At 33.4% G+C, this 20,498-nt stretch overlaps 1 protein-coding gene across 2 annotated transcripts in view; it reads right to left on the bottom strand.

Moving 5' to 3' along the window:
- LOC145673192 (uncharacterized) overlaps positions 1 to 20,498 on the bottom strand; it is a 473,383-nt gene that overhangs the window by 15,558 nt on the left and 437,327 nt on the right. For both annotated transcript variants that reach the window (XM_081742659.1, XM_081742660.1), the window contains 4 exons: positions 13,025 to 13,196; positions 10,174 to 10,279; positions 8,464 to 8,689; positions 5,181 to 5,339 (listed from right to left, as the gene is read on the bottom strand). In XM_081742659.1, coding sequence (XP_081598785.1) covers positions 5,181 to 5,339; positions 8,464 to 8,689; positions 10,174 to 10,279; positions 13,025 to 13,196 — 663 coding nt within the window. The remainder of the gene's footprint in view (positions 1 to 5,180; positions 5,340 to 8,463; positions 8,690 to 10,173; positions 10,280 to 13,024; positions 13,197 to 20,498) is intronic.

Genomic DNA, 20,498 nt, shown 5'->3' with positions numbered 1-20,498 from the left:
CAATTTCCGGTATTTGTATATTGAAGGGAAAAGATTCACGCTTACTGAACTCCAGAACAATGAAGGGAGGTATTTTCAAGAAACTGACCAGGCCGAGGGAGTTTACAATCAGACACCTGAAGCGCCTAAGGCACCTGTCAATAAAGAACAAGGAAAATCTGGACAGAACTTGCGACAAGGAAACGAAGCATCCGCTCCCTCCCCCAACCCTCCATCTGGACATTCCAAGATAAGAAGAAATATATCAGCGTGAGGGGGGTGCACCAAGGACACTTCCGTAAGTACAAAAACATTCGAAGTTAGAGGTGAAAGTGACAACATAGTTAGGGGAAAAGGTGATAATTTTAATATATATGTTCAAAATGTAAGAGGAATTCGTACCAAGCTAAAAGTACTGACTGAAAATGTATTAAGTAACAACTATCAGGCAATTGCATTAACTGAATCTTGGCTTACTGACAGTCATAATGACTCTGAACTATTTGATTCGCGGTATGTCGTGTTAAGAGCTGACAGAAATAGTATTACTTCTGGTAAAAAATTGGGTGGTGGTGTTGTATTAGCAGTAAATAAAAAATATCGAGTACAGAAAATTCCTCCCCCAAGCATTCCTAGTGTGGACTGTATTACAGTAAAAGTTTTTGTAGATACGGTTACTTGTATATATATATATATGTCTTGTTTATATTGCACCTGGGTCGAATCAATCAACATATAGAGAATATTTTGAATACATATTTAGCGTACTACAACCAGGGAGTAACATTCTTCTGACAGGCGATTATAATCTCTCACAGGTCACGGGAACTGATTTTAATTTCTTAGCATCTACTGGAACCTGTCAAGAATTATTTCATTTAATGAATTTTTATAATTTACGAACTCTCAATAATATTAAAAACTCATACGGCAAAACACTTGACTTAATACTCTCAAACCTTACTAGCGTAGAGGTCATACACGAACACCCTCCCCTTGTATCCGAGGATGCCTACCATCCAGCCCTACTAATCGATTATAAATATATTAACTTTAGAAATGCTAAATGTACAACGAAAAGCGAAGTAAGAGATTATAATTTTTTAAAGCTGACTTTGATAAACTGTACCGCGAAATATCACAAACAAATTGGGAACCTATCACAGGTAGTTTGACTGTGGACGGCTCTGTGGATTGTTTCTATAATATACTCTATTCTATTTTTGACCGGTGCATTCTGAAAAAAAGAGCTAAATTCAATTATCCTATTTGGTTTTCAAGTGACATAATTAGATTAATTAAGAGCAAATCATATCACCATAAGAAATGGAAGCAGGGTTCTTGGGACGCACTGTATCACTACAATAAATTTAAAGAATTGAGAGCTCTTTCGAAAAAAGAAATTTCCAAGGCATATAATGCATACTTAAACAACTGTGAGGCCAATATTATAAGCAATCCTAAGACTTTCTGGACGTATGTTAAAAATAAAAAGAGTAATTCGGGAAGTAATTTGTTTCACTATAACGATCAAACTTTGAGTGACGATGCTGCTATTGCAAATGCATTTATGGCAAATTTTCAAGTAACACACAATAAATCAAGTTATAATCTTATTCCTATGGAGCAATACAATAATTCGGAAATTCTGGACAAATTAAATATTAACTTTATAAACATCGAAGATGTTGAGAATGCTATTAAAAAACTTAAGCCACGGTCATCTTGTGGGCCGGATAAAATACCACCGTACATCATTAAAGGCTGCTCAGAAATACTGAAACATCCCCTACAGGCTATTTTTAACAAGTCAATAGCTTCTTCTACGTTTCCTATGAAATGGAAGATTGGTGACGTCTGTCCCATTCCCAAGACAGGTTGTCCTACTGACCAAATAAAAAATTATCGACCGGTAACACTGCTATCTGCCCCATCTAAGGTATTTGAAATTATTATATATGAAAAAATTTACTCACATGTACGGTCAGTAATATCTCCCTTTCAACATGGTTTCATGCCAAAGAGGTCAACTGTAACTAATCTCTCAGAACTTACACATTTTATAGCTAATCAAGTTGATAAAAAGGAACAAGTAGACGTAATTTATACAGATTTCTCCAAGGCGTTCGACGTAATTAATCACGATATACTTCTAAGCAAACTTGTGACATTCAATTTTTCACGAAACCTTCAAAAATTTATAGCGTCCTATCTTTGCCAACGCAAACATCGCGTTTGATACAAAAATATTCTAACTGAGGAATATGTCGTAGACTCTGGTGTGCCTCAGGGATCGAACTTAGGACCTCTATTATTTATATTATTTGTTAATGATTTACCACCTGTAATAACATCCTCCCACAAACTATTGTTTGCTGACGATTTAAAAATCTATCGTAGTATCTCCACGGAGTTAGACGCTATTTCTTTGCAAAGCGATATAAATTCTATTTTCCAATGGTGTGAATCAAACAAATTGCTGTTAAATATTAAAAAATGTAAAGTAGTATCATACACCAGGAAAATGAACTATGTCCGCAATGTGTATACTATTAATCAAACACCAATTGAAAGAGTGGATTATATAACTGATCTTGGAGTCACTCTGCAGTCAAACCTATCATTTGATATTCATGTCAACAGAGTAGTTGGTGAGGCCTTTAGGAACCTTGGCTTTGTGATGAGATTAGGAAGTGATTTTTCTAACACCGATGTCCTCAAAACATTATACATTGCCTATGTAAGGTCTAAGGTGGAATATGCAGCGATAATATGGGGTTCTGATAGTAAGAAATATACAAGTAAAATCGAAAACATTCAAAATAAATTTGTGCGCTTTTTAACATATAAAGAAACAGGGATATATCCGAAATTTGAGAAGTATGAAGATCTTCGAAGCAAATATTCATTACAATCACTTGAAAGCAGGAGGACTCACTTCATTTTATCTTTCTTACATAAAATAATACATAGTACAGTAGATTCAGAATATTTACTATCAGAAATCAAACTTCACGTCCCACATAGAGCAACCAGACCCCATAATAGCATATTCCATCTCTCAGCGCAAAGGACTAATGCATTGGATGTATCGCCTGTCAGAAAAATGTGTTTATTGTATAATAAGGTGTCAGAAAAGCACTCAGAGATAGACATTTTTTGCTATAGACAGAATTTTACTCTAAATAAATAAGGTGTAGATCATGTTATATGTATTTTAAAGTATTTTGCAATCGTATTATTTTGTTATCATAAGTGTATTTTAAATTATATTATCATGATGGAAAAAGGCATCCGCCTGTTGTTTTCTGAAATAAATAAATAAATAAATAGCCTGCTGAAAAATGAACTTTAAAGGTCCATAGCTCCAAAACTATGAGACCTGCAGTAGTCGGGTCAAGACTTCACTTAAGAACCAATGTGTGAACTATCCAAATATCCATGTTTCAGAGTCCTGCGATACTTCAGCAACAATTTTTATAGAGGTAGTTGATGAGTACTTCAGAATATATGCTCGTAGCCAAACTCCCTCTATAAAAATTGTTGCGTGTAGTTCCTTCGCCGTCAGAATATATATACAGAGGGTCCGGGATGGGAGCTTTAATATTGTCAGAGATACAGAAGAAGAAAAAAACATACATTTTAAAGGAGAACTCAAAAAGTTTATTTGGTTTTACTCACAAGTCATTCTAACTCAGTGTAACTCCACGTGAGCTCCATTTGTAACTCTTACAACATCTAGCCTGAACGCAATCTCTCTCCACGTATTCTGTAACATCTGAAGTGTTACTGAAGCAATCGCATTCCTAATACGGTTCTTCAGTTTATCAAGGTTATGCACCTTTTCACCAGAATACACAAGGTCTTTCACATACCCCCATAGGAAAAAGTCCAAGAGGGTAACTTCAGGAGAGCGTGGAGGCCACCTAATTGGCCCATCACGGCCTATTCAACGGCCAGGAAATTCAGTATCAAGATACTCCCTCACTTGTAGTCTCCAATGTGGCGGGGCACCATCCAATTGGAATATCACTTGAGGTTGCAAATGTTGTAACTGGGGAACAGCAAAGTGTTGAAAAATATCTAAGAACACATTTCTTGTTACGGTTTGCTCTATGAAAAAGAAGGGACCTATAACTGCATTATGTGTTAAAGCACACCAAACATTCAATTTGGGACTGTCTCTAGAATGTTCTACGTACGCATGGGGATTCTCAGATCCCCGTATCCTAACATTGTGTCTGTTAACACAGCCAGACAAGTAAAGAGTTGCCTCATCAAAGAAAATAACGTTCAATACAAAATTATGGTCATAATCAATCCTGCTCAGAATTTCAGTAGCAAATGCTGCTCTCTGTGGCTTATCGTTGGGCTTAATTTCTTGTAACAATTGTACCTTATACGCGCGCAAACGTAATCGTTTGTGTACCTCATCGTGCACTGTTGACTTTGGAATTGCCAATTGCCTGCTCGCTGTGCGTATTGACTTCCTCGGGCTACGTGAGAAACTCTTATTGCTTATACATTTTCTTCTGACACACGCGATTTACCACCGCTGTGTTATTTTACCACACTCCCCGTTGATAAAACTTGACCTTTTCATGCCTGGATACTGTTGCTTGATGGAGGACCCTTGTTTTAAACACGTTGAAAGTCCCGTTGAACTTGAACAACACTCCTTGTCTCTGCAAACCACCACACGTATTGCGCCTTTTCGACTGCCGACGCCATTTCTGTTTATCGGCGATACTAGCGCCGTCACCGGTAGTTGTTCAAGTATGAAAATTTGTTCAACAAAACTTTTTGAGTTTTCCTTCAATATGAATGTTTTTTCTTCTGTATCTCTTACCATATTAAAACTATACACTTTTAAAAACCGTCAGTCCCATTGTGGACAATCTGTATATTGTTCAAGGCGGTTAAAATCCCGAAACTTTCCTAGCGTAAGCCACTAATAACAGTATAGGAATATAAGTTTCTATAAAATAGTGACTATATTTAGTACTGGGCATTGTTGCTGCCGTTGGACTGGCATAGACTGTTTCAAGATTGATTCTGACTATTTGGTTTATTAAATTCTAAGATTTCGCAACACACCTCATGGACTGTGCTACACACTGATTGAGAATCATTCTTATAGAGAGAAACATGATTAATTTAAATAAATTATGAATAAAAATTAATAATCTTGTAACATTTACCTGTGAGTATAATATGTGCTTGCCTCTGACGCTCTCGTAGCTTGGCATATTGCTTCTTCAAGGCAGATATATCAAGGTTAATTCTATCTCTGTCTGGTGCAATTCCTGCTACATTGATTGCTGATAATGAGCTTGTAGGAGATGGACCACTCTTTGAATCTGAAATATACAGCATATATTTAAAAAAAAATACTATGTTAAAGAAATCTTATGCTTTAATCCTATAATATTCCGCTTGATACAAAATCGTGTTTCAAAGAACTGATTTCGCTATTTTAAATGTATTTAGTGAGTATCTACGTTATCTTTGTTTCCTGGCCCATTAGTTTATAGGAGGAATTATTTTTCTGTTCCGTTTGAAATGGAATATAATTTTAATTATGTGTTTTTATTGATTTCTTCTTTAAGTGTGGTTAAATGTCCCTTGCGATTTCAACATGAATTTAAATTATTTCTAAATTTAATATTAATAGCATTATATATCACAAAAATTAATCTCCCCAAAGTAAGGAATACCTAAATAGATTTGAATCAGAAATCAGTAAAATAAATCTATAAAATTCAGTGCTGGATCTAGAAGGTAAAAACTGGGCAATAGTCAGAACCAGACAGATAGATATATAATGAGTTTGCGCAAATCTTTTTTAATTTGGAATCCGTTTACGCACTTCGTTAACAGGAATTAAGTGAATAATTCGTGCTACTAGTTACAGTTACACATGAAGTACGAATAAGCAATTAATAAATTGTAGGCATTTATGGTACTGTGAATAAACAGACTCATCATAAGACATTGCTCTTTATATGACAAAAAAAAATTGTAATTAACATTCAAGTTTGAAATTGTCGAATAAAATAAATGTTGAATTTAAATATATACCGTAGTCGCTAACACTCACGCCTTTGGTGCGAGCGGTCTCGGGTTCGATTCCTGGAGAAGGGGGGGGGGGGGCACTCGGTCGAAAAAGTGTAACAGCTTTTTCAGGCCAGCCATCTTGGGTGGTTTTTCCTGAGTTTTCCTCATTCACACCAGGCAAATGCTGGGATAGTACCTAACATAATGGCCCCAAGCTGCTTCCTTCCTTCCCCCCTCTTTTATTCCTTCCCTTTCATCTGATAGTGTGCTCGACGAGGGACGTCATCCCTCATATATGTGACGGGCTACATGGCCATAGATGCCGACAGCCCAGAAATCTCATTCCTAATCCTAATAAATATACAACTCATCACCATTAATGTTATCCTAGAAGTGTCCAATACAGAATAAAAGGCAACACTTGGTATGAACTTTCAAAAATATATAAATAATAGCTTAAATTATTTTTGTCACTCAAAAAACTGGGAGGCCTAGGCCCCTTCAGCCCCGGGCTAGATCAATCACTATTGAAATTCCAGTTGAATAAAGAAAAAACAGAAAAATAACTATCCGGATAAATCAATGGGGTAAAAAAGTACAAATAGAATAGATGTCCCACATTGTTAATGAAATTGTGATTTATATCGCTGAAACTCATTAATCGTTTATATAGTAGTACCTGCAGCGTTATTAGTCAATGATTGTTCACAGTAAATAAATATACATACTAAGAGAATGTACTGAGAGAAAACAGTCCATAAGATTATAACTTGTCACAGAAACAATATACCAACCTGACACCATTTTAAAGTAACTTTAGAACAGAGACATCAATTTGAACAGTACTCTTTGATTAGTCAGTAGATAATTCTATAAGTTATCAAAGTCTAGTAAAATTGATCCATTCATTTACTCTAAATTCACTAACAAAATAGTTATTATTATTATTATTATTATTATTATTATTATTATTATTATTATTATTATTATTATTATTATTATTATTATTATTATTATTATTATTATTACAATTGACTTTATAAGTTAGAGGCACATTTTAGTAATGTACCTTTGGCCCTTAACAGTACAACAAACTTGCAGTGGGACTATCAAAAGATATCTACGGTAAGGCAAAGATATACAATGCAATTCGTCATGTCTTTTAATCCAGTAGATAGAACATAGTCTCATACACAGAAAAGAGCTTTTACTCTTGTTTCAAAGACTTCCTACTTTTCAACTTTGAAGTACATATAAGATAGTGCCAGATTTTTCATGTTGTTAAGAACTCCAAAATGATAACACAAACCAATTACAAGGAAAGACACCACAAAGTGTCAAAAATCATAAATCAAGAAATAGCAATGACAAAGAAAATAATACCATAAGTACCGTATTACAAATACCAATCGAAAGCCATATTAGAAACAAACAAACACAAACTTTACTAGGACAGAACAATATCAATTGTTAAAGAAGTGCATTGTAACAGGGTGGACAATGCAAAGAGAAGGGAGAGGTACATTTAATAGACATCTAATATCAAACACAACAAATCTGTAGAGCGCATAAGGAAAAAAAAAAAAAATAGAAAAGTACAAACAATTAGCCCAAAACATAAAAGAATAGTGGAAGACCAAATATGTGAAAGTAACACCATTACTAATATCCGATTCCGGAGTGGTCCACAAGACGCTGAAAAGTGCACTTGAGACAATCAAAATTGAAGAAAAAGTTAAAAAAAAAAAGAATACAGAATCGTAATATTGGACACATGCAGAATTGTAAGAAACTTCTGCAAACCTCTGAACAAAAGGAAAAAGAAAGAGGAAAAGTAATATGCTTGGGTGTCCTGTATATTACTATATCGCCTCCTCAGATAAGGAGTGGAGAAAATAAATAAATAAATAATAAAGTTCAAAGAGAATTTGAAAGTTATGCTTTTTTTTATTAAGTACAAAACGTTTAACAGATGTGTGTATATTTACAATTCCTATACATTAAAGATTCTTTTTTATTTTCTAATGATGAATTAGAAATGAACAACTTTCAGAAATACATCAATTTGATTCTCTTACAAAAGAAAAACGAAAGAAAGAAGAAGAAAAGATTAAGATCCAGAATGGTCCAACTTCATTTCTATGAAAACAGAGAAATCTAAGATCAAAGGTTGCCTCTGAATAAAGAGTTTACATGCTGATTGAGATTTTCACATATCCGCAAGAAATGTTGACAAAGATATGACACTTTCATCAAAAGATCCAGATATCAATACAAAGTATTAAGACAGTATTATATCAATAATGATTGAGAAATAGATGCATTATGGCTCTTATTCCTTGATATGATGAATGTTTGAAGTCATTTTCCGAACGAAAGTGGCCTTTACCTAGCAGTTGTATGTTGAATTTCTTTATCTCAGCTTACCTCTTCTTCGAGGAGATCTAAACACTGCTGATATCCCATATGCAGTAGCAACAGCTATTTTTTCATCATCATCTTGTTCATCTTCATCATCATCACTATAGAAAAGTCTTAGCCCTCTTCTTGCCGCCGTTGACACTGTTTGTGTCCATGGCGTTATGTTGTACATATATTTGTCCCTAAGATCTGGCAATTCAGGAAACGGGAAAGGCGCAATGGTAACTATGGTCTGTAATGAGAACAAGTCTGTTTAATCTATTTAAAAGCATTATTTAATTGTACTTTAATAGAAAATATTCAAAAATATAAGAGGAAAATGGATTCGCAATCCCTCTAAGAATCTAGACTATGCATTAGATATACTTATCCTGTACAGGTTAGAAAAGTATCTAAGAAGATGCATTCCACTGTACTGATTATTGCTATGAAGGAACTGTTTCAGGCAGCTCCAATTCATAATACGAAGTATTTGGAAATAACGATATAATTACCGCAAACGCCAAAAGAAAAAGTTAAGAGCTCTAAATAGGTAAAAGCTATATCTAAGTAGGCAAGTTAGGTCACGCAGTCTGATCATCTAACTTCTAGATTGCTACAATGAGACTCTAAAACAGATGTAAAGTATATGGCTCACACATTTTCATCACATTAGTAGATAAGAATACGAAAAAGGACAACCCAACGGGCACTAGAATGTATTCAGGAGTCAAAGGAAAGTAATGTTTAGTCACTAGGATCTATGATGTGCAAAAAGTGAAGGAATGCAAGATAACAGCTGACAAAGTTGTCAAGAGAATTGATCAAAAAAGTTTTGATGTCACGGTAGAGAAAAGATGTGCTTTTATTTTAGTGTCATGTGGTGGAATAAATTCGGAGAGAATCGACTGAAGGAGATATGAAGTTGAATTACAGTTAGAGTCGAAGTTAACTAAAAAATTTCGGAGTAGTTGGAAGGAGATTAGATTGTAGTTTCCGGACGTAACTGAGGAGGATATTTGGAAGATGAGTTTACTTTGATAGTAATAGAAATGTACGAGTTCTAGATTACATTCTGTGGTATATAAGTTAAACAGCAGTTTAATGTATATGAGTTATAGTCATGCTTGAGGAAAAGTTTGCAACACCTCAATATGAGTAACTTAATTTAGTCATGGTGAGCAGATCTAAGAAGATCTCTTGTTATTTTGTAAGGTTGATGATTAAGATGTAATGGATGAAATAGATGTTTTAGAGATTCTAAATGGTAACGATAAAGTTTAAATTATGAAAGAATTTGCAAATACATGCTACAAATAATACATAATCTAATAATATAAATACATTAAATAATATAACAAACTTATAATGCATAAAATAAATGACTTTAAATGCGTAGATCAACAATATTAGAGATTTTCATAAAGCTTGGTTCTTCTTTCTCTACCCATATCACATAATTGACAAAACCTACATATAAATAACTTATTTCAGTTAACCCTTCTACGAATAAACTTCAGTAAATGAAGTTTCCAATTTTGAACATGTTATTGAATGTATAGTGGTTGTTCAATTTTTTAAAAAAATTGTTATCTATATTTCTTTCATTTCTTATATTTTTACGTTGTGGAAGGGAAATTTAAAGTACTGTACACTGGAAAATTTTAATAAGTTCTAATTTTGGTTTTACCAAGCCCTTTCTTTAAAACTGAAATTTAACATGAAGAGCCTAATTACCTTTACAAGGTTGTTGGCATCCATCAATCCAAACTCGAGCATTTCTCTGGTGAGAACTCCCATGATGCTATAGAACTCATCTGCACTTTCTACTGTCATAATCCGACTGGAAGCAACAATTTAAATATATGTTTATTCGCTCTTTCAACCCAGACTTTAACATTGCATACACTTTATAAGCATATTCTTTTTAAATATATTGTTGCTCTTTATGAAATACATAGAACAGATCAATCACTGAACACTTTAAGTTTATGAAAGCGTGAACCAAATAAACACATTAATAGCTACTAAATTGTGCTATTAGGTACATTGTTTAAAAATTCAAAATCTTACCTTGTACCTCCAACTGGGGCTCGTGTTTAGAACATTGTAGAATAATGTTCTAAACACGAGCGGCAGTTGGGGCACAAAGTAAGATTAGAAGAAACACATTACTTTTATATTTTTAGTTTGTTTCAAAAATTGCTCTTATATTACTAGTATATGATGATTTTAAATTAGGAAATGTATATAGCACGTCATTAGTGTCATGGAATACCTAGAAGTCACTGTGGTTCATGGAAGAGGGCTCATCTCTGGTGCTAGGATTCCTAGTTAGATGTTAGACCAAGGGAGTTTGTGGTCGAAAGCATCGTGTTTGTAATACCATATTCAAAAAGCGGCAGAGCTCGGTCCGTAAGGTCTATTAACTTTTCTCAATACGATCACTAGTATTCTTTTTTTATTTTTGAGTGAATCTAACAATCAATGACCTCCTAGCTTATTGATATCTAACGTAAATTTCTTTTGATAATTTTAGTTGGTTTTTCGTTTCATCTACGCTTACTTTAGCGTTCCATTCTCAGCAGCGACGCTATCTCTCTCTTTGTATATATATACAAGGATAAATCAAAAAGTAAGGTGAAATTGCCTGTCAAACCCATAGTGTTGTGTGTAGCTAATTAATTCTTTTCCATGTTACAGGTAAGCTGGTAATAGAAGTGTGACGGCTTGTACAGCATTCTATGTCCACCCGTCTGGTGCTGAGAGCAACTCAAAGATGGCGCAACGACTGGAACATTACACCAAGGAGGAAGTGCGCGGTGTCATTCGTTTTTTCTGGGCCAAGGGAACAAAACCATGTGATATTCATCGAGAATTCAGGCAATTTCACCTTACTTTTTGATTTATCCTTGTGTATATATATATATATATATATATATATATATAGAGAGAGAGAGAGAGAGAGAGAGAGAGAGATAGATAGATATAGATAGATATACTACAGCTTAACTTGGAGAATGGTTATCTGTTCGTTGATAGATAGAGTAGTGTTCAGATGTTACCTATCTCAGATAGAGATATTCTATATGAGAATAGTCCCTAGACGTCCCTAGAAATTAAAGAGGAGTGTGCTACTTCGAGTGTTTGAATACATCTTTCATATGTGTCTTCAATCTAGTCTTCGTATATCTGGTTTTCCTGTAGAGTGCAGTTAACTTATTTACAATAATCAAATTTAGAAAAAAAAGTACATCTTGCTAGGAAAATCTACACAATAGCTCAACAATAGTAGTCGTTTCTTTTTGTCAAAACAGAATATTCACATGTAATCTGTATATAAAATAAATAAACTATTTTCTTTTCCCAATGACTGTACAACAAAGCGTGTAAATAATTTGCCAAGCTAATTGCCACATAATGAATAAAAGCTTAAATATATAATTGAACGATATTTATTCTTCTTACGTGATTCCAAATTTTCGTTTGAAACTTTATATATATATATATATAGATTTTGTAATTATTTTTAGAATAATAAAAAGAGCCTTCTAGGAGAGTAGGCGAACTCACATATTTACTTATTGTTAACGAAAAATATTTAAGCAGACGTCGAAACATCTCGGAAATTGATTTTGCTTCTTCCAGAACAGTAAGTTGCTACTTTTTATTCTTAGTGTAGTCAATGTGTCAATTTTACATTTTCAATAATATTTGCTGCAGACATATTAAGAAAAAAAAAAAAAAAAAAAAAAAAAATCAAACGATATACCTTCTCACCATATCAATTTCTCCCGTTATTTAATAATCAATTTCTCCCGTTTCTTATTGTTAGGTAATTAATATGCAAATGAGAATTATTACGTTTTTTATAGAGAGAATTATGATGATGGATAAGTAATGTTTACGTTAAATATAACATTCACGGAGTTAACATGGCACTAGTTGTTTATCATATTTCGGGAAATTTTTGTGATAAAGAATAGGAACGTGTCAATAATTTGTAATCAGCTATATAAAATACAAATTTGTGATGGAGAATTGAACAAATAATTATGAATACATTGCATTAAATGCGATGGTGACTTTTAGGGTGTTTGAATATTAAAGTCAGTCATTTGATTTAATTTCTGTTGATGATTTATTGAGTTAGGTTTATAAACAGTATATTGTTCAAGCATCCATTTGAGTAATATGTTAAATATTTATTCATTTATTTACAATCTCACCATACTGTCCTAGTCTCTGAATCCAAAGGATTTTGAACTTCATGATAATAAAAAAAAATAATCACTTGTTGCGTGGCAAAATCAGCTTACGACACTTATAAAACTAAAGATAGACAACTCTTCCTCTCGAAAACTTTAATTCACCTTACTACCTCTGAAGCCAAAGAAGAATTTCGCATTTCAAGATAATAAAAGAAAATTGCTTGTTGTGTGCAAAATCAGCTCACAACAATTATAAAACTAAAGATAGACAATTCTGTCTCTCGAAACCTTTGATTATATTTTAGTCAAACTTTCCTTTGATTTTTATGTGAACTAATAAATTAAAAAAAAAAAAAGTATTACATATCTGCACTTACTCGGCTATGTTGTCCCATATCGCCAACGCTGTCCTGAGAAGTACTTCGTTCCCTTCCAAAAAGATGAGATCCCAAACTCGAAAAACCGTGCTTTGTGGTAGACAATTAGAAAATAAAGTAAGGAACCATTGCATAGTGAACACATTCGTTAAAGGAGGTTCGTAACTTGTACCTAGAAAAACAAAGAAAAATAAATAATTAAAGCGATTACTCATAACTCAAATCTTCTTTACGAATACAGATAAAGGAAGTTGAACGTGTCAATTGAACTTCCTTTGAAATGTAATTATTTGAGTATTAGAAATAAAAATAAATAGAATGAAACTTTCAAAAAAATATTCTAATTTATATAGAATTATATGAAATTAGTGAAGATTATATTTTCGTATCTTAGTTCACTAACGGTGGCTGTCACGAAATCGATTTTTTTAGAAGAAGCAAAAGATGAACGTAAAACCTGAACTTCTTAATGAATACCATTTTACAACAGCAACAATTTTGAAACTAGCACGTGTAGCGCTATTAGAGCTAGATACACTGATAGGATATCTGCATTTAATAAATATAATGTAAAAAAAAGTAAAAAAAACGCCAAAAAGAAACCCTTCCCCTTAGTGAACTAAGGTAGGGAATAATACTATTTAAAAAAAAAAAAAAACGATTTAAGCATACTTTCTGTACTACTATATGGGTATTATAATGTAGAATGAGCAAAATTTTTAAGCTTCTAAAAGAATCAAGAATAAACTATAAGGAACGAATAATAATACACAGGAGGTGCATTTAAAATTTGCCACCCCTTGTATCTTCGAAACGACTGTGAATATGAGAAAACACAAAAACACATCCATCATTTTTTTAAGGGGCTTGAATTTTGAGCTATAAAAGGTCCATCCCAGACACCCTCATATAGGGGTACGTGGGATCAACTTGAAAATTTTAAATAACAAAGGGGGTCGAGTGATATATCGTTGGAAAGGACTCAATAAGAGAAATATTTTGCCGAAAGTTTCAAGTCCCTATGATGACCCCATCTAAAATGGAGGGGTTTACATTTCGTGCCCATAAAGTCCGTTGCTACCCCGTTTATCTGCGGAACGACTGCGAATATGAGAAAACGAAAAAACGCATTCGTTATTATTTTAAGGAATTGAAATTATGTGCTATAAAATGGGGATACAATTCATTAAATCTTCTAGTAGTCGCACGATAGTTTCGTCCACATTCTCCGAAAAGAAAAATAAGTTCAAATATATCTTCAGCAGAACGTGCTCCTTTGATACGATTCATTATGAATGTCGTAAGAAAATCTTCAGCAAAATTCGAACACTCACACACAAGCTCAATCAAACTATCTCAACCCAATAAATTATCATTTTCTCGTTTTACAAAAGTTTTTACAATACTTACACCCTGCCTAAAAATAAATTAAAAAAGAAAAACAAAAACGTAGAAGCACCACACTCACAAGCCATAGATATCTAAAAGTCATCAAAGGCCTTCAATCCCAAATTTGATTTCACTGACATTTTAGATTTCGGCAAACTAGCAAGTTCAGAACTTATACCAAAAAGTTCATTTGTCAAGCCCGTTCAAACTACTCGACCCCCTTTGCCCTTTGAAATCTTCAAGTTTAATCATGTACCCCTATTTGGGAGTTATGGGGTGGACCTATTACAGTACATAATTTCAATCCCTTAAAATAATAACGAATGTGTTTTTTCGTTTTCTCATATTCGAAGTTGTTTCACAGATACACGGGGTGGCAATGGACTTTATGGACACGAAGTTTGAACCCCGCCATTTTAGATGGGGTCAACATAGGAACTGGAAACTTTCGGTAAAATCTTTCTCTTATTGAGACCTTTCCAACGATATATCACTCGACCCCCTTTGTTATTTACAATTTTCAAGTTGATCCCACGTAACCCTATATGGGGATGTCTCGGGTGAACCTTTTATACATCAAAATTCAAGCCCCTTAAAATAATGATGGAAGTGCTTTTGCGTTTTCTCATATTCGCAGTCGTTTTAAAGATATACTGGGTGGCAACGGACTTTATGAACACGAAATGTGAACCCCCGCCATTTAGGATGGGGTCAACATAGGGACTTGAAACTTTCGGCAAAATCTTTCTCTTATTGAGACCTTTCGAACGATATATCACGACCCCCTTTCTCATTTAAAATTTTTAAGTTGACCCCACGTACCCCTATTTGGGAGTGCCTGGGGTGGACCTTTTATACCTCAAAATTCAAGCCTCTTAAAATAATAATGGACGTGTTTTTTGCGTTTTCTCATATTCGCGGTCGTTTTGAAGATACAGGCGGTGGTCAATTTTAAATGCACCACGCTGTATAATCTGTACAAAGACCAGAAGACAACAATTGAGATACAAGGGGAGAGAGAGAGAGGAGAAGCATTAATTCAGAAAGGGGTCAGTTAAAGATGCTCATTGTCACTAATTTTGTTTCAGCTCTACACTGGAGAGGTAATGAAATAAATCAAGGAGAGACACAGCCTAAGAATAACAGATTATGAACACAAAATACACACGCGTATATTTGCAGACGATATCGTGCTGTTGGCAGACAGCGAGAAAAAATTACAGGCAAAGTACAAACGGAATGTAATAGGTGCTTGCAGCAAATTAAATATGAAGATCTGGTTAAAATATTACGAGACGTGCAAGGAAACAAGAAAATGAAGAACAAATAAGAGATTACCTGATGGAAGAAATCTATTACTTAGGAAGTAAAATAACAAGCGATAATAGTGTAAACAAGATGTAAAATCTAAAATTGTTCAGGCGAAGAAGGGGTTTGAAGGAAAACAAAATTTTCTATCCAGAAATAATGCCACAGAACTCAAGAAAAGGTTGGTGAAAGCATATGTATGAAAAAATTGAAATGAAATTAAAAAAAAATAGTTTAACGTCCCACGATTATGTCCTTGAGGCTGAAGGAGATGGAGGATATATATGGAGTGTGGTATTACATGAATGTGAGGTAAGAACCTCACATTATAGAAGAGTAACGTAGAATGCAAGCCTTCGAAATGTGGTTCTATACAAGAATGTTGAAAAGAAGATGGATGGATAAGGCATCAAATGGAAGAAAGAAAAAAAGAGTGTACTGAAGAATGTTTCGGAAAGAAGAGATAAGATGCTTGGATACATTTAGATATCCAAAGTCATTCCATTATCTATGGAGGGAATGACAGAAGAAAAAATGTCTAGAGAAAGACCGGGATTGAAGTACCTGTATATGGACCAAATAATACAAGATACAGAAAAAAAAGTACATGGAAATGAAAAGTCCACCTCAAGATAGGGAAGAATGGAAGTCTCAATCAATCAATCAAAGTGTTTCTGACCTGGGAAGAAAATATTCGATATGTCGCAAAACTATTGTTTCTTTGTATTCTTTTAAACAATTGGTGATAAATTGAGAAAATACTGAATATTAGTAAGGGTCCAAACAACGCTTCCATTTTATTTATTTATTTATTTATTTTTTTCAAATAAGACACTAACAATGAATAACATAATAAGTTTGAAATGTGAAAGAAAATAAACTTATAAGGACAAGGAAGAAAATAAGTAAACCTAAATTACCGTGGACAAATCAAAAATTAATAAACTTATTGGAAGAAGAGAAGATAAATATAAGCTACTTCTTTTGTAAAAAAATTCCAAACAACTATAAACATAAGATATTTAGAAATATTGTAAAAAAAAAAAAGCTATAAGATTAAAAAGAATGAATACTATAATAAAATAATGTAATCATCTCTGATAGGAAGAAATTTTGGAGAGAAGTTGAAATATTAAGTAACAAGAAAAATCCTACCATTGTATCTACGTAGAGGGTACACAATTCCAAAGTGATCAAGTTCTGGCCAATAATGACAGTATACCGAATGCAAGTGTATACCACTGAAAATACGACGCTGAACACAGGTATGATAAACAATTGTTCATTGTTTCTTACCTCAGCTACTCTATAAAAATCATTCTAGCTTTAAGTATTCTAAAGAAAAAAGAAAAATTGAGCAAGAGATGTTTTGCATAACAAAATACTAATTAGTTGTAAGGAGTTAAATATTATCTATCAAAACCATAAAGTCAAACATTATCTAATTTTGTAAGCTCTTCTCTTACCTTACGATTCGTTCTGAAACAATATAAAATTGCAAAATTTATTCCAGTTTATAAAGGTGGAGATAAATTAACTCTAACTAACTTAGACTAAGATTAACACTATCTTTTTAAAAGTTCTGGGAAAATTTGTCTATGATAGAATGCCTAAAGGTAAAGATTGTATAAATTTGTTTTATAAACATCAACATACGAGTAGTTTTCAGGAAGTACACATCGGTCAATTTGACCGATGGACATTTTTACATTCTAATATTGGCAACACTGGTTGTCTTTGGCGCTCATGATTCACAATACCTTCCTCTCTCCCCCGCTTCTATCACCACGCAGAATATTGCAAAACAATGCTGCTCCCCAGATTGAATGCGTGCCTGATGATCGATTCCAGAAAAGGAAAACATGTGAGAAGTGGCCACCAGAAAGTGATAGAAGAACGCAACACAAATGCTCAAATGCAGCCTCGGAATATGTGCACAATGTCAAAGAAGAGTGTACACACTGTGCTGAAGAATGTGTGTTAGTGTGAGCAAACAGAGGGAGTTTGTGAACTTTACACCAGTATATAATATGTCAATGTTTGATAATTTTGAATAACAGTAAGCTCTTTGTTTTTATAAAAGTTACAAAATTGTAATACATTGATTATCAGTCATGTCTAATAATCTTTGTTAATTTAAATGTTCTTTAGTCTTTTTATTGATTTACAGTGTTTTTTAAATAGTAAAAGAGGTGAAAAACATTAAAAATGCATACACAGTCAAAATGACCGCACGTGTATCTTTGCGTTATAATGAACATGTGTTCCTATAAGTGTTAAATGTAATAATTGTTATATGTAGAAATAAAAGAAAAACTGGGTAATAATTCGTTGATTGTAAGGTTATTTATATTTAAAAAAAAACAGCATTTGGCACACTTAAACATGATATATTACAATAAAAGCTAAAGAATAGAGGTTTTAGGTCCTGATTTAAAAGTTACCTGTCTGAAAGATTCAGTACATTTCAATGCATGAACGAAAAGAAAGTGACGAGCCAATAATAGCATAAGGTATACCTCAAGGCTATATTTGGACCCTTGTTATTTGTAATATATGTGAATGATGTCTATCTTCTTACATTAAGATACAAAAATTACATTATTTGTTGGTAAGAGTGTACGAGACAATCAAGGATTCAATAATATATATTAAGGAAGAAATATAAATCCTTTACTCTTTCTTGATTTGTGCGAACTCACTATCACTAAATTTAGGAGAAAAATATATATATATATTTACGTAATATTTCGGAAACTGTCATCAAGAAGAGAAATACCAATCAAAATAAGTATTAATAAGCTAGAAATGAAGGAAGTAGAATCTACATCATATTTAGGGCTCGAAATAGGGTGACACCTTTCTTCGGAAATAATATTAAAACTTAGAAAAGAAGATAGCTGTAGTAGTAGTAGGTGTTTTGTATAGCATCAGAAATGTTACGTACAAACTTAAAATAAATTGTATATAATAACTGCATACCAATAGAGCAATTTGATATATTTGTGTACCATTTGAGGATATAAGGAAATCTAAAATAAGATCACACTGTTTTGCAAAAGAATGATATATATATATATATATATATATATATATATATATATATATATATATATATATATATAGTGTTTAACGGGAAGTAATTAAAATACTGCGGTGGGTGATTCGTGACATCAAAACAAGACAAAAAGTCCTCTTGCATATTGACGAATTTCGCATCGTGTACGAGTGTCAGGGGTACCAACTTGGAAACGAAACTTGAATCGTGACAATTGGAATGAAATACAAAGATGTGCACATCAAAATGCATCGTGAAAGAGGATTTTTTGTCTTCTTTTGATGTAACCAATCACCTCCCGAAGTATGTGTACTCTTTCTATTCCGTTGAAATTGACAGTATTAGAGTTTCAATTCGAAGTTGGTACCCCTGTCACTTGTACACGACGGGGAATTCGACAATATGCAAGAGAACATTTTATCTTCTTTTGATGTGACGAATCATCTCCCGAAGTATGTGCACATCTTTCTGTTCTGTTGCAATTGTCACGACTCGATTTTCGATTCCAAATTGGCAACCCTGTCACTCGTACACGACACGGAATTCGACAATGTGCAAGAGAACTTTTTGTTTTCTTTCGATGTCACGAATCACCTACCGTAGTATTTGCATTATTTTCCGTTACACCCTGTATATCTATATGTCATATATATATATATATATATATATATATATATATATATATATTAAAACGATAATCATGCCTGTTGTTCTGTATGGTTGCGAAACATGGTCGCTTACTTATTAAACGCTTGCAGGGACATGGGTTTAGAAGTAAATGCAGAGAAAACTAAATACATGGACGTGCGTCGGGACCGTAATACGGCAAATTGTGTAGGTGTTAAAATATTAAATAATACTTTTGATAAAGTGGATACTTTCAAATATTTAGGATCAATATTAACAGACGAAAATCATATTCACGAAGAAATTAAAGGTCGACTAAAAGCAGGGAATTCGTGTTACTATTCGGTTCAAAATCTCTTGTCGTCGCGAATTCTGTCGAGGAATTTGAAGCTTAAAATATATAAAACGATAATCATGCCTGTTGTTCTGTATGGTTGCGAAACATGGTCGCTTACTCTGAGGGAAGAACATAGACTGAAAGTATTTGAGAACAGGATCCTGAGAAGAATATTCGGACCCAAGAGGAACGAGAATGGGGAATGGCGGAAGCTTCATAACGAGGAACTACATAGTTTATACGGTTTACCCAACATTGTTAGGGTCGTCAAGTCTAGGAGGCTTAGGTGGGCAGGTCATGTAACTAGAATGGAAGAAAGTAGAAACGCTTTCAAAGTCTTGACTGGTAGACCCATAGGAGAACGATCATTAGGAAGAACTAGGCGCAGATGGGAGGATAATATTAAGATGGATCTCGCAGAGATAGGAATACAAAGTAGAAACTGGATCCAATTAGCTAAGGATAGAAGTCAGTGGAGAGCTTTTGTGAACGCGGCACTGAACCTCCGGGTTCCATAGGCCATAGAGTTAGTTTTTTAGTTAGTTATATATATATATGTCGTGTACAGTTAGTCACAATATCATCCAAACAGAAGCATTATTGTTCAAATAAATATTATTCCGTTCGAAATACTACTACTACTAATAATAAGAAGAAATATACACAGTAATTTAAGCTTAATGAAAAGAAAAGAGGATCATATATATCCTATTTAAAAAATATGAAATTGATATAGACCATATTAAAAGTCAGAA

The sequence above is a fragment of the Thermobia domestica genome, chromosome 16 (genome assembly GCF_964235325.1).
Source record: "Thermobia domestica chromosome 16, izTheDome1.hap1.1, whole genome shotgun sequence".
Taxonomy (NCBI): Eukaryota; Metazoa; Arthropoda; class Insecta; order Zygentoma; family Lepismatidae; genus Thermobia; species Thermobia domestica.
Note: the sequence above shows the minus strand (reverse complement) of the source record. Positions and strands in the feature narration are given on the sequence as shown.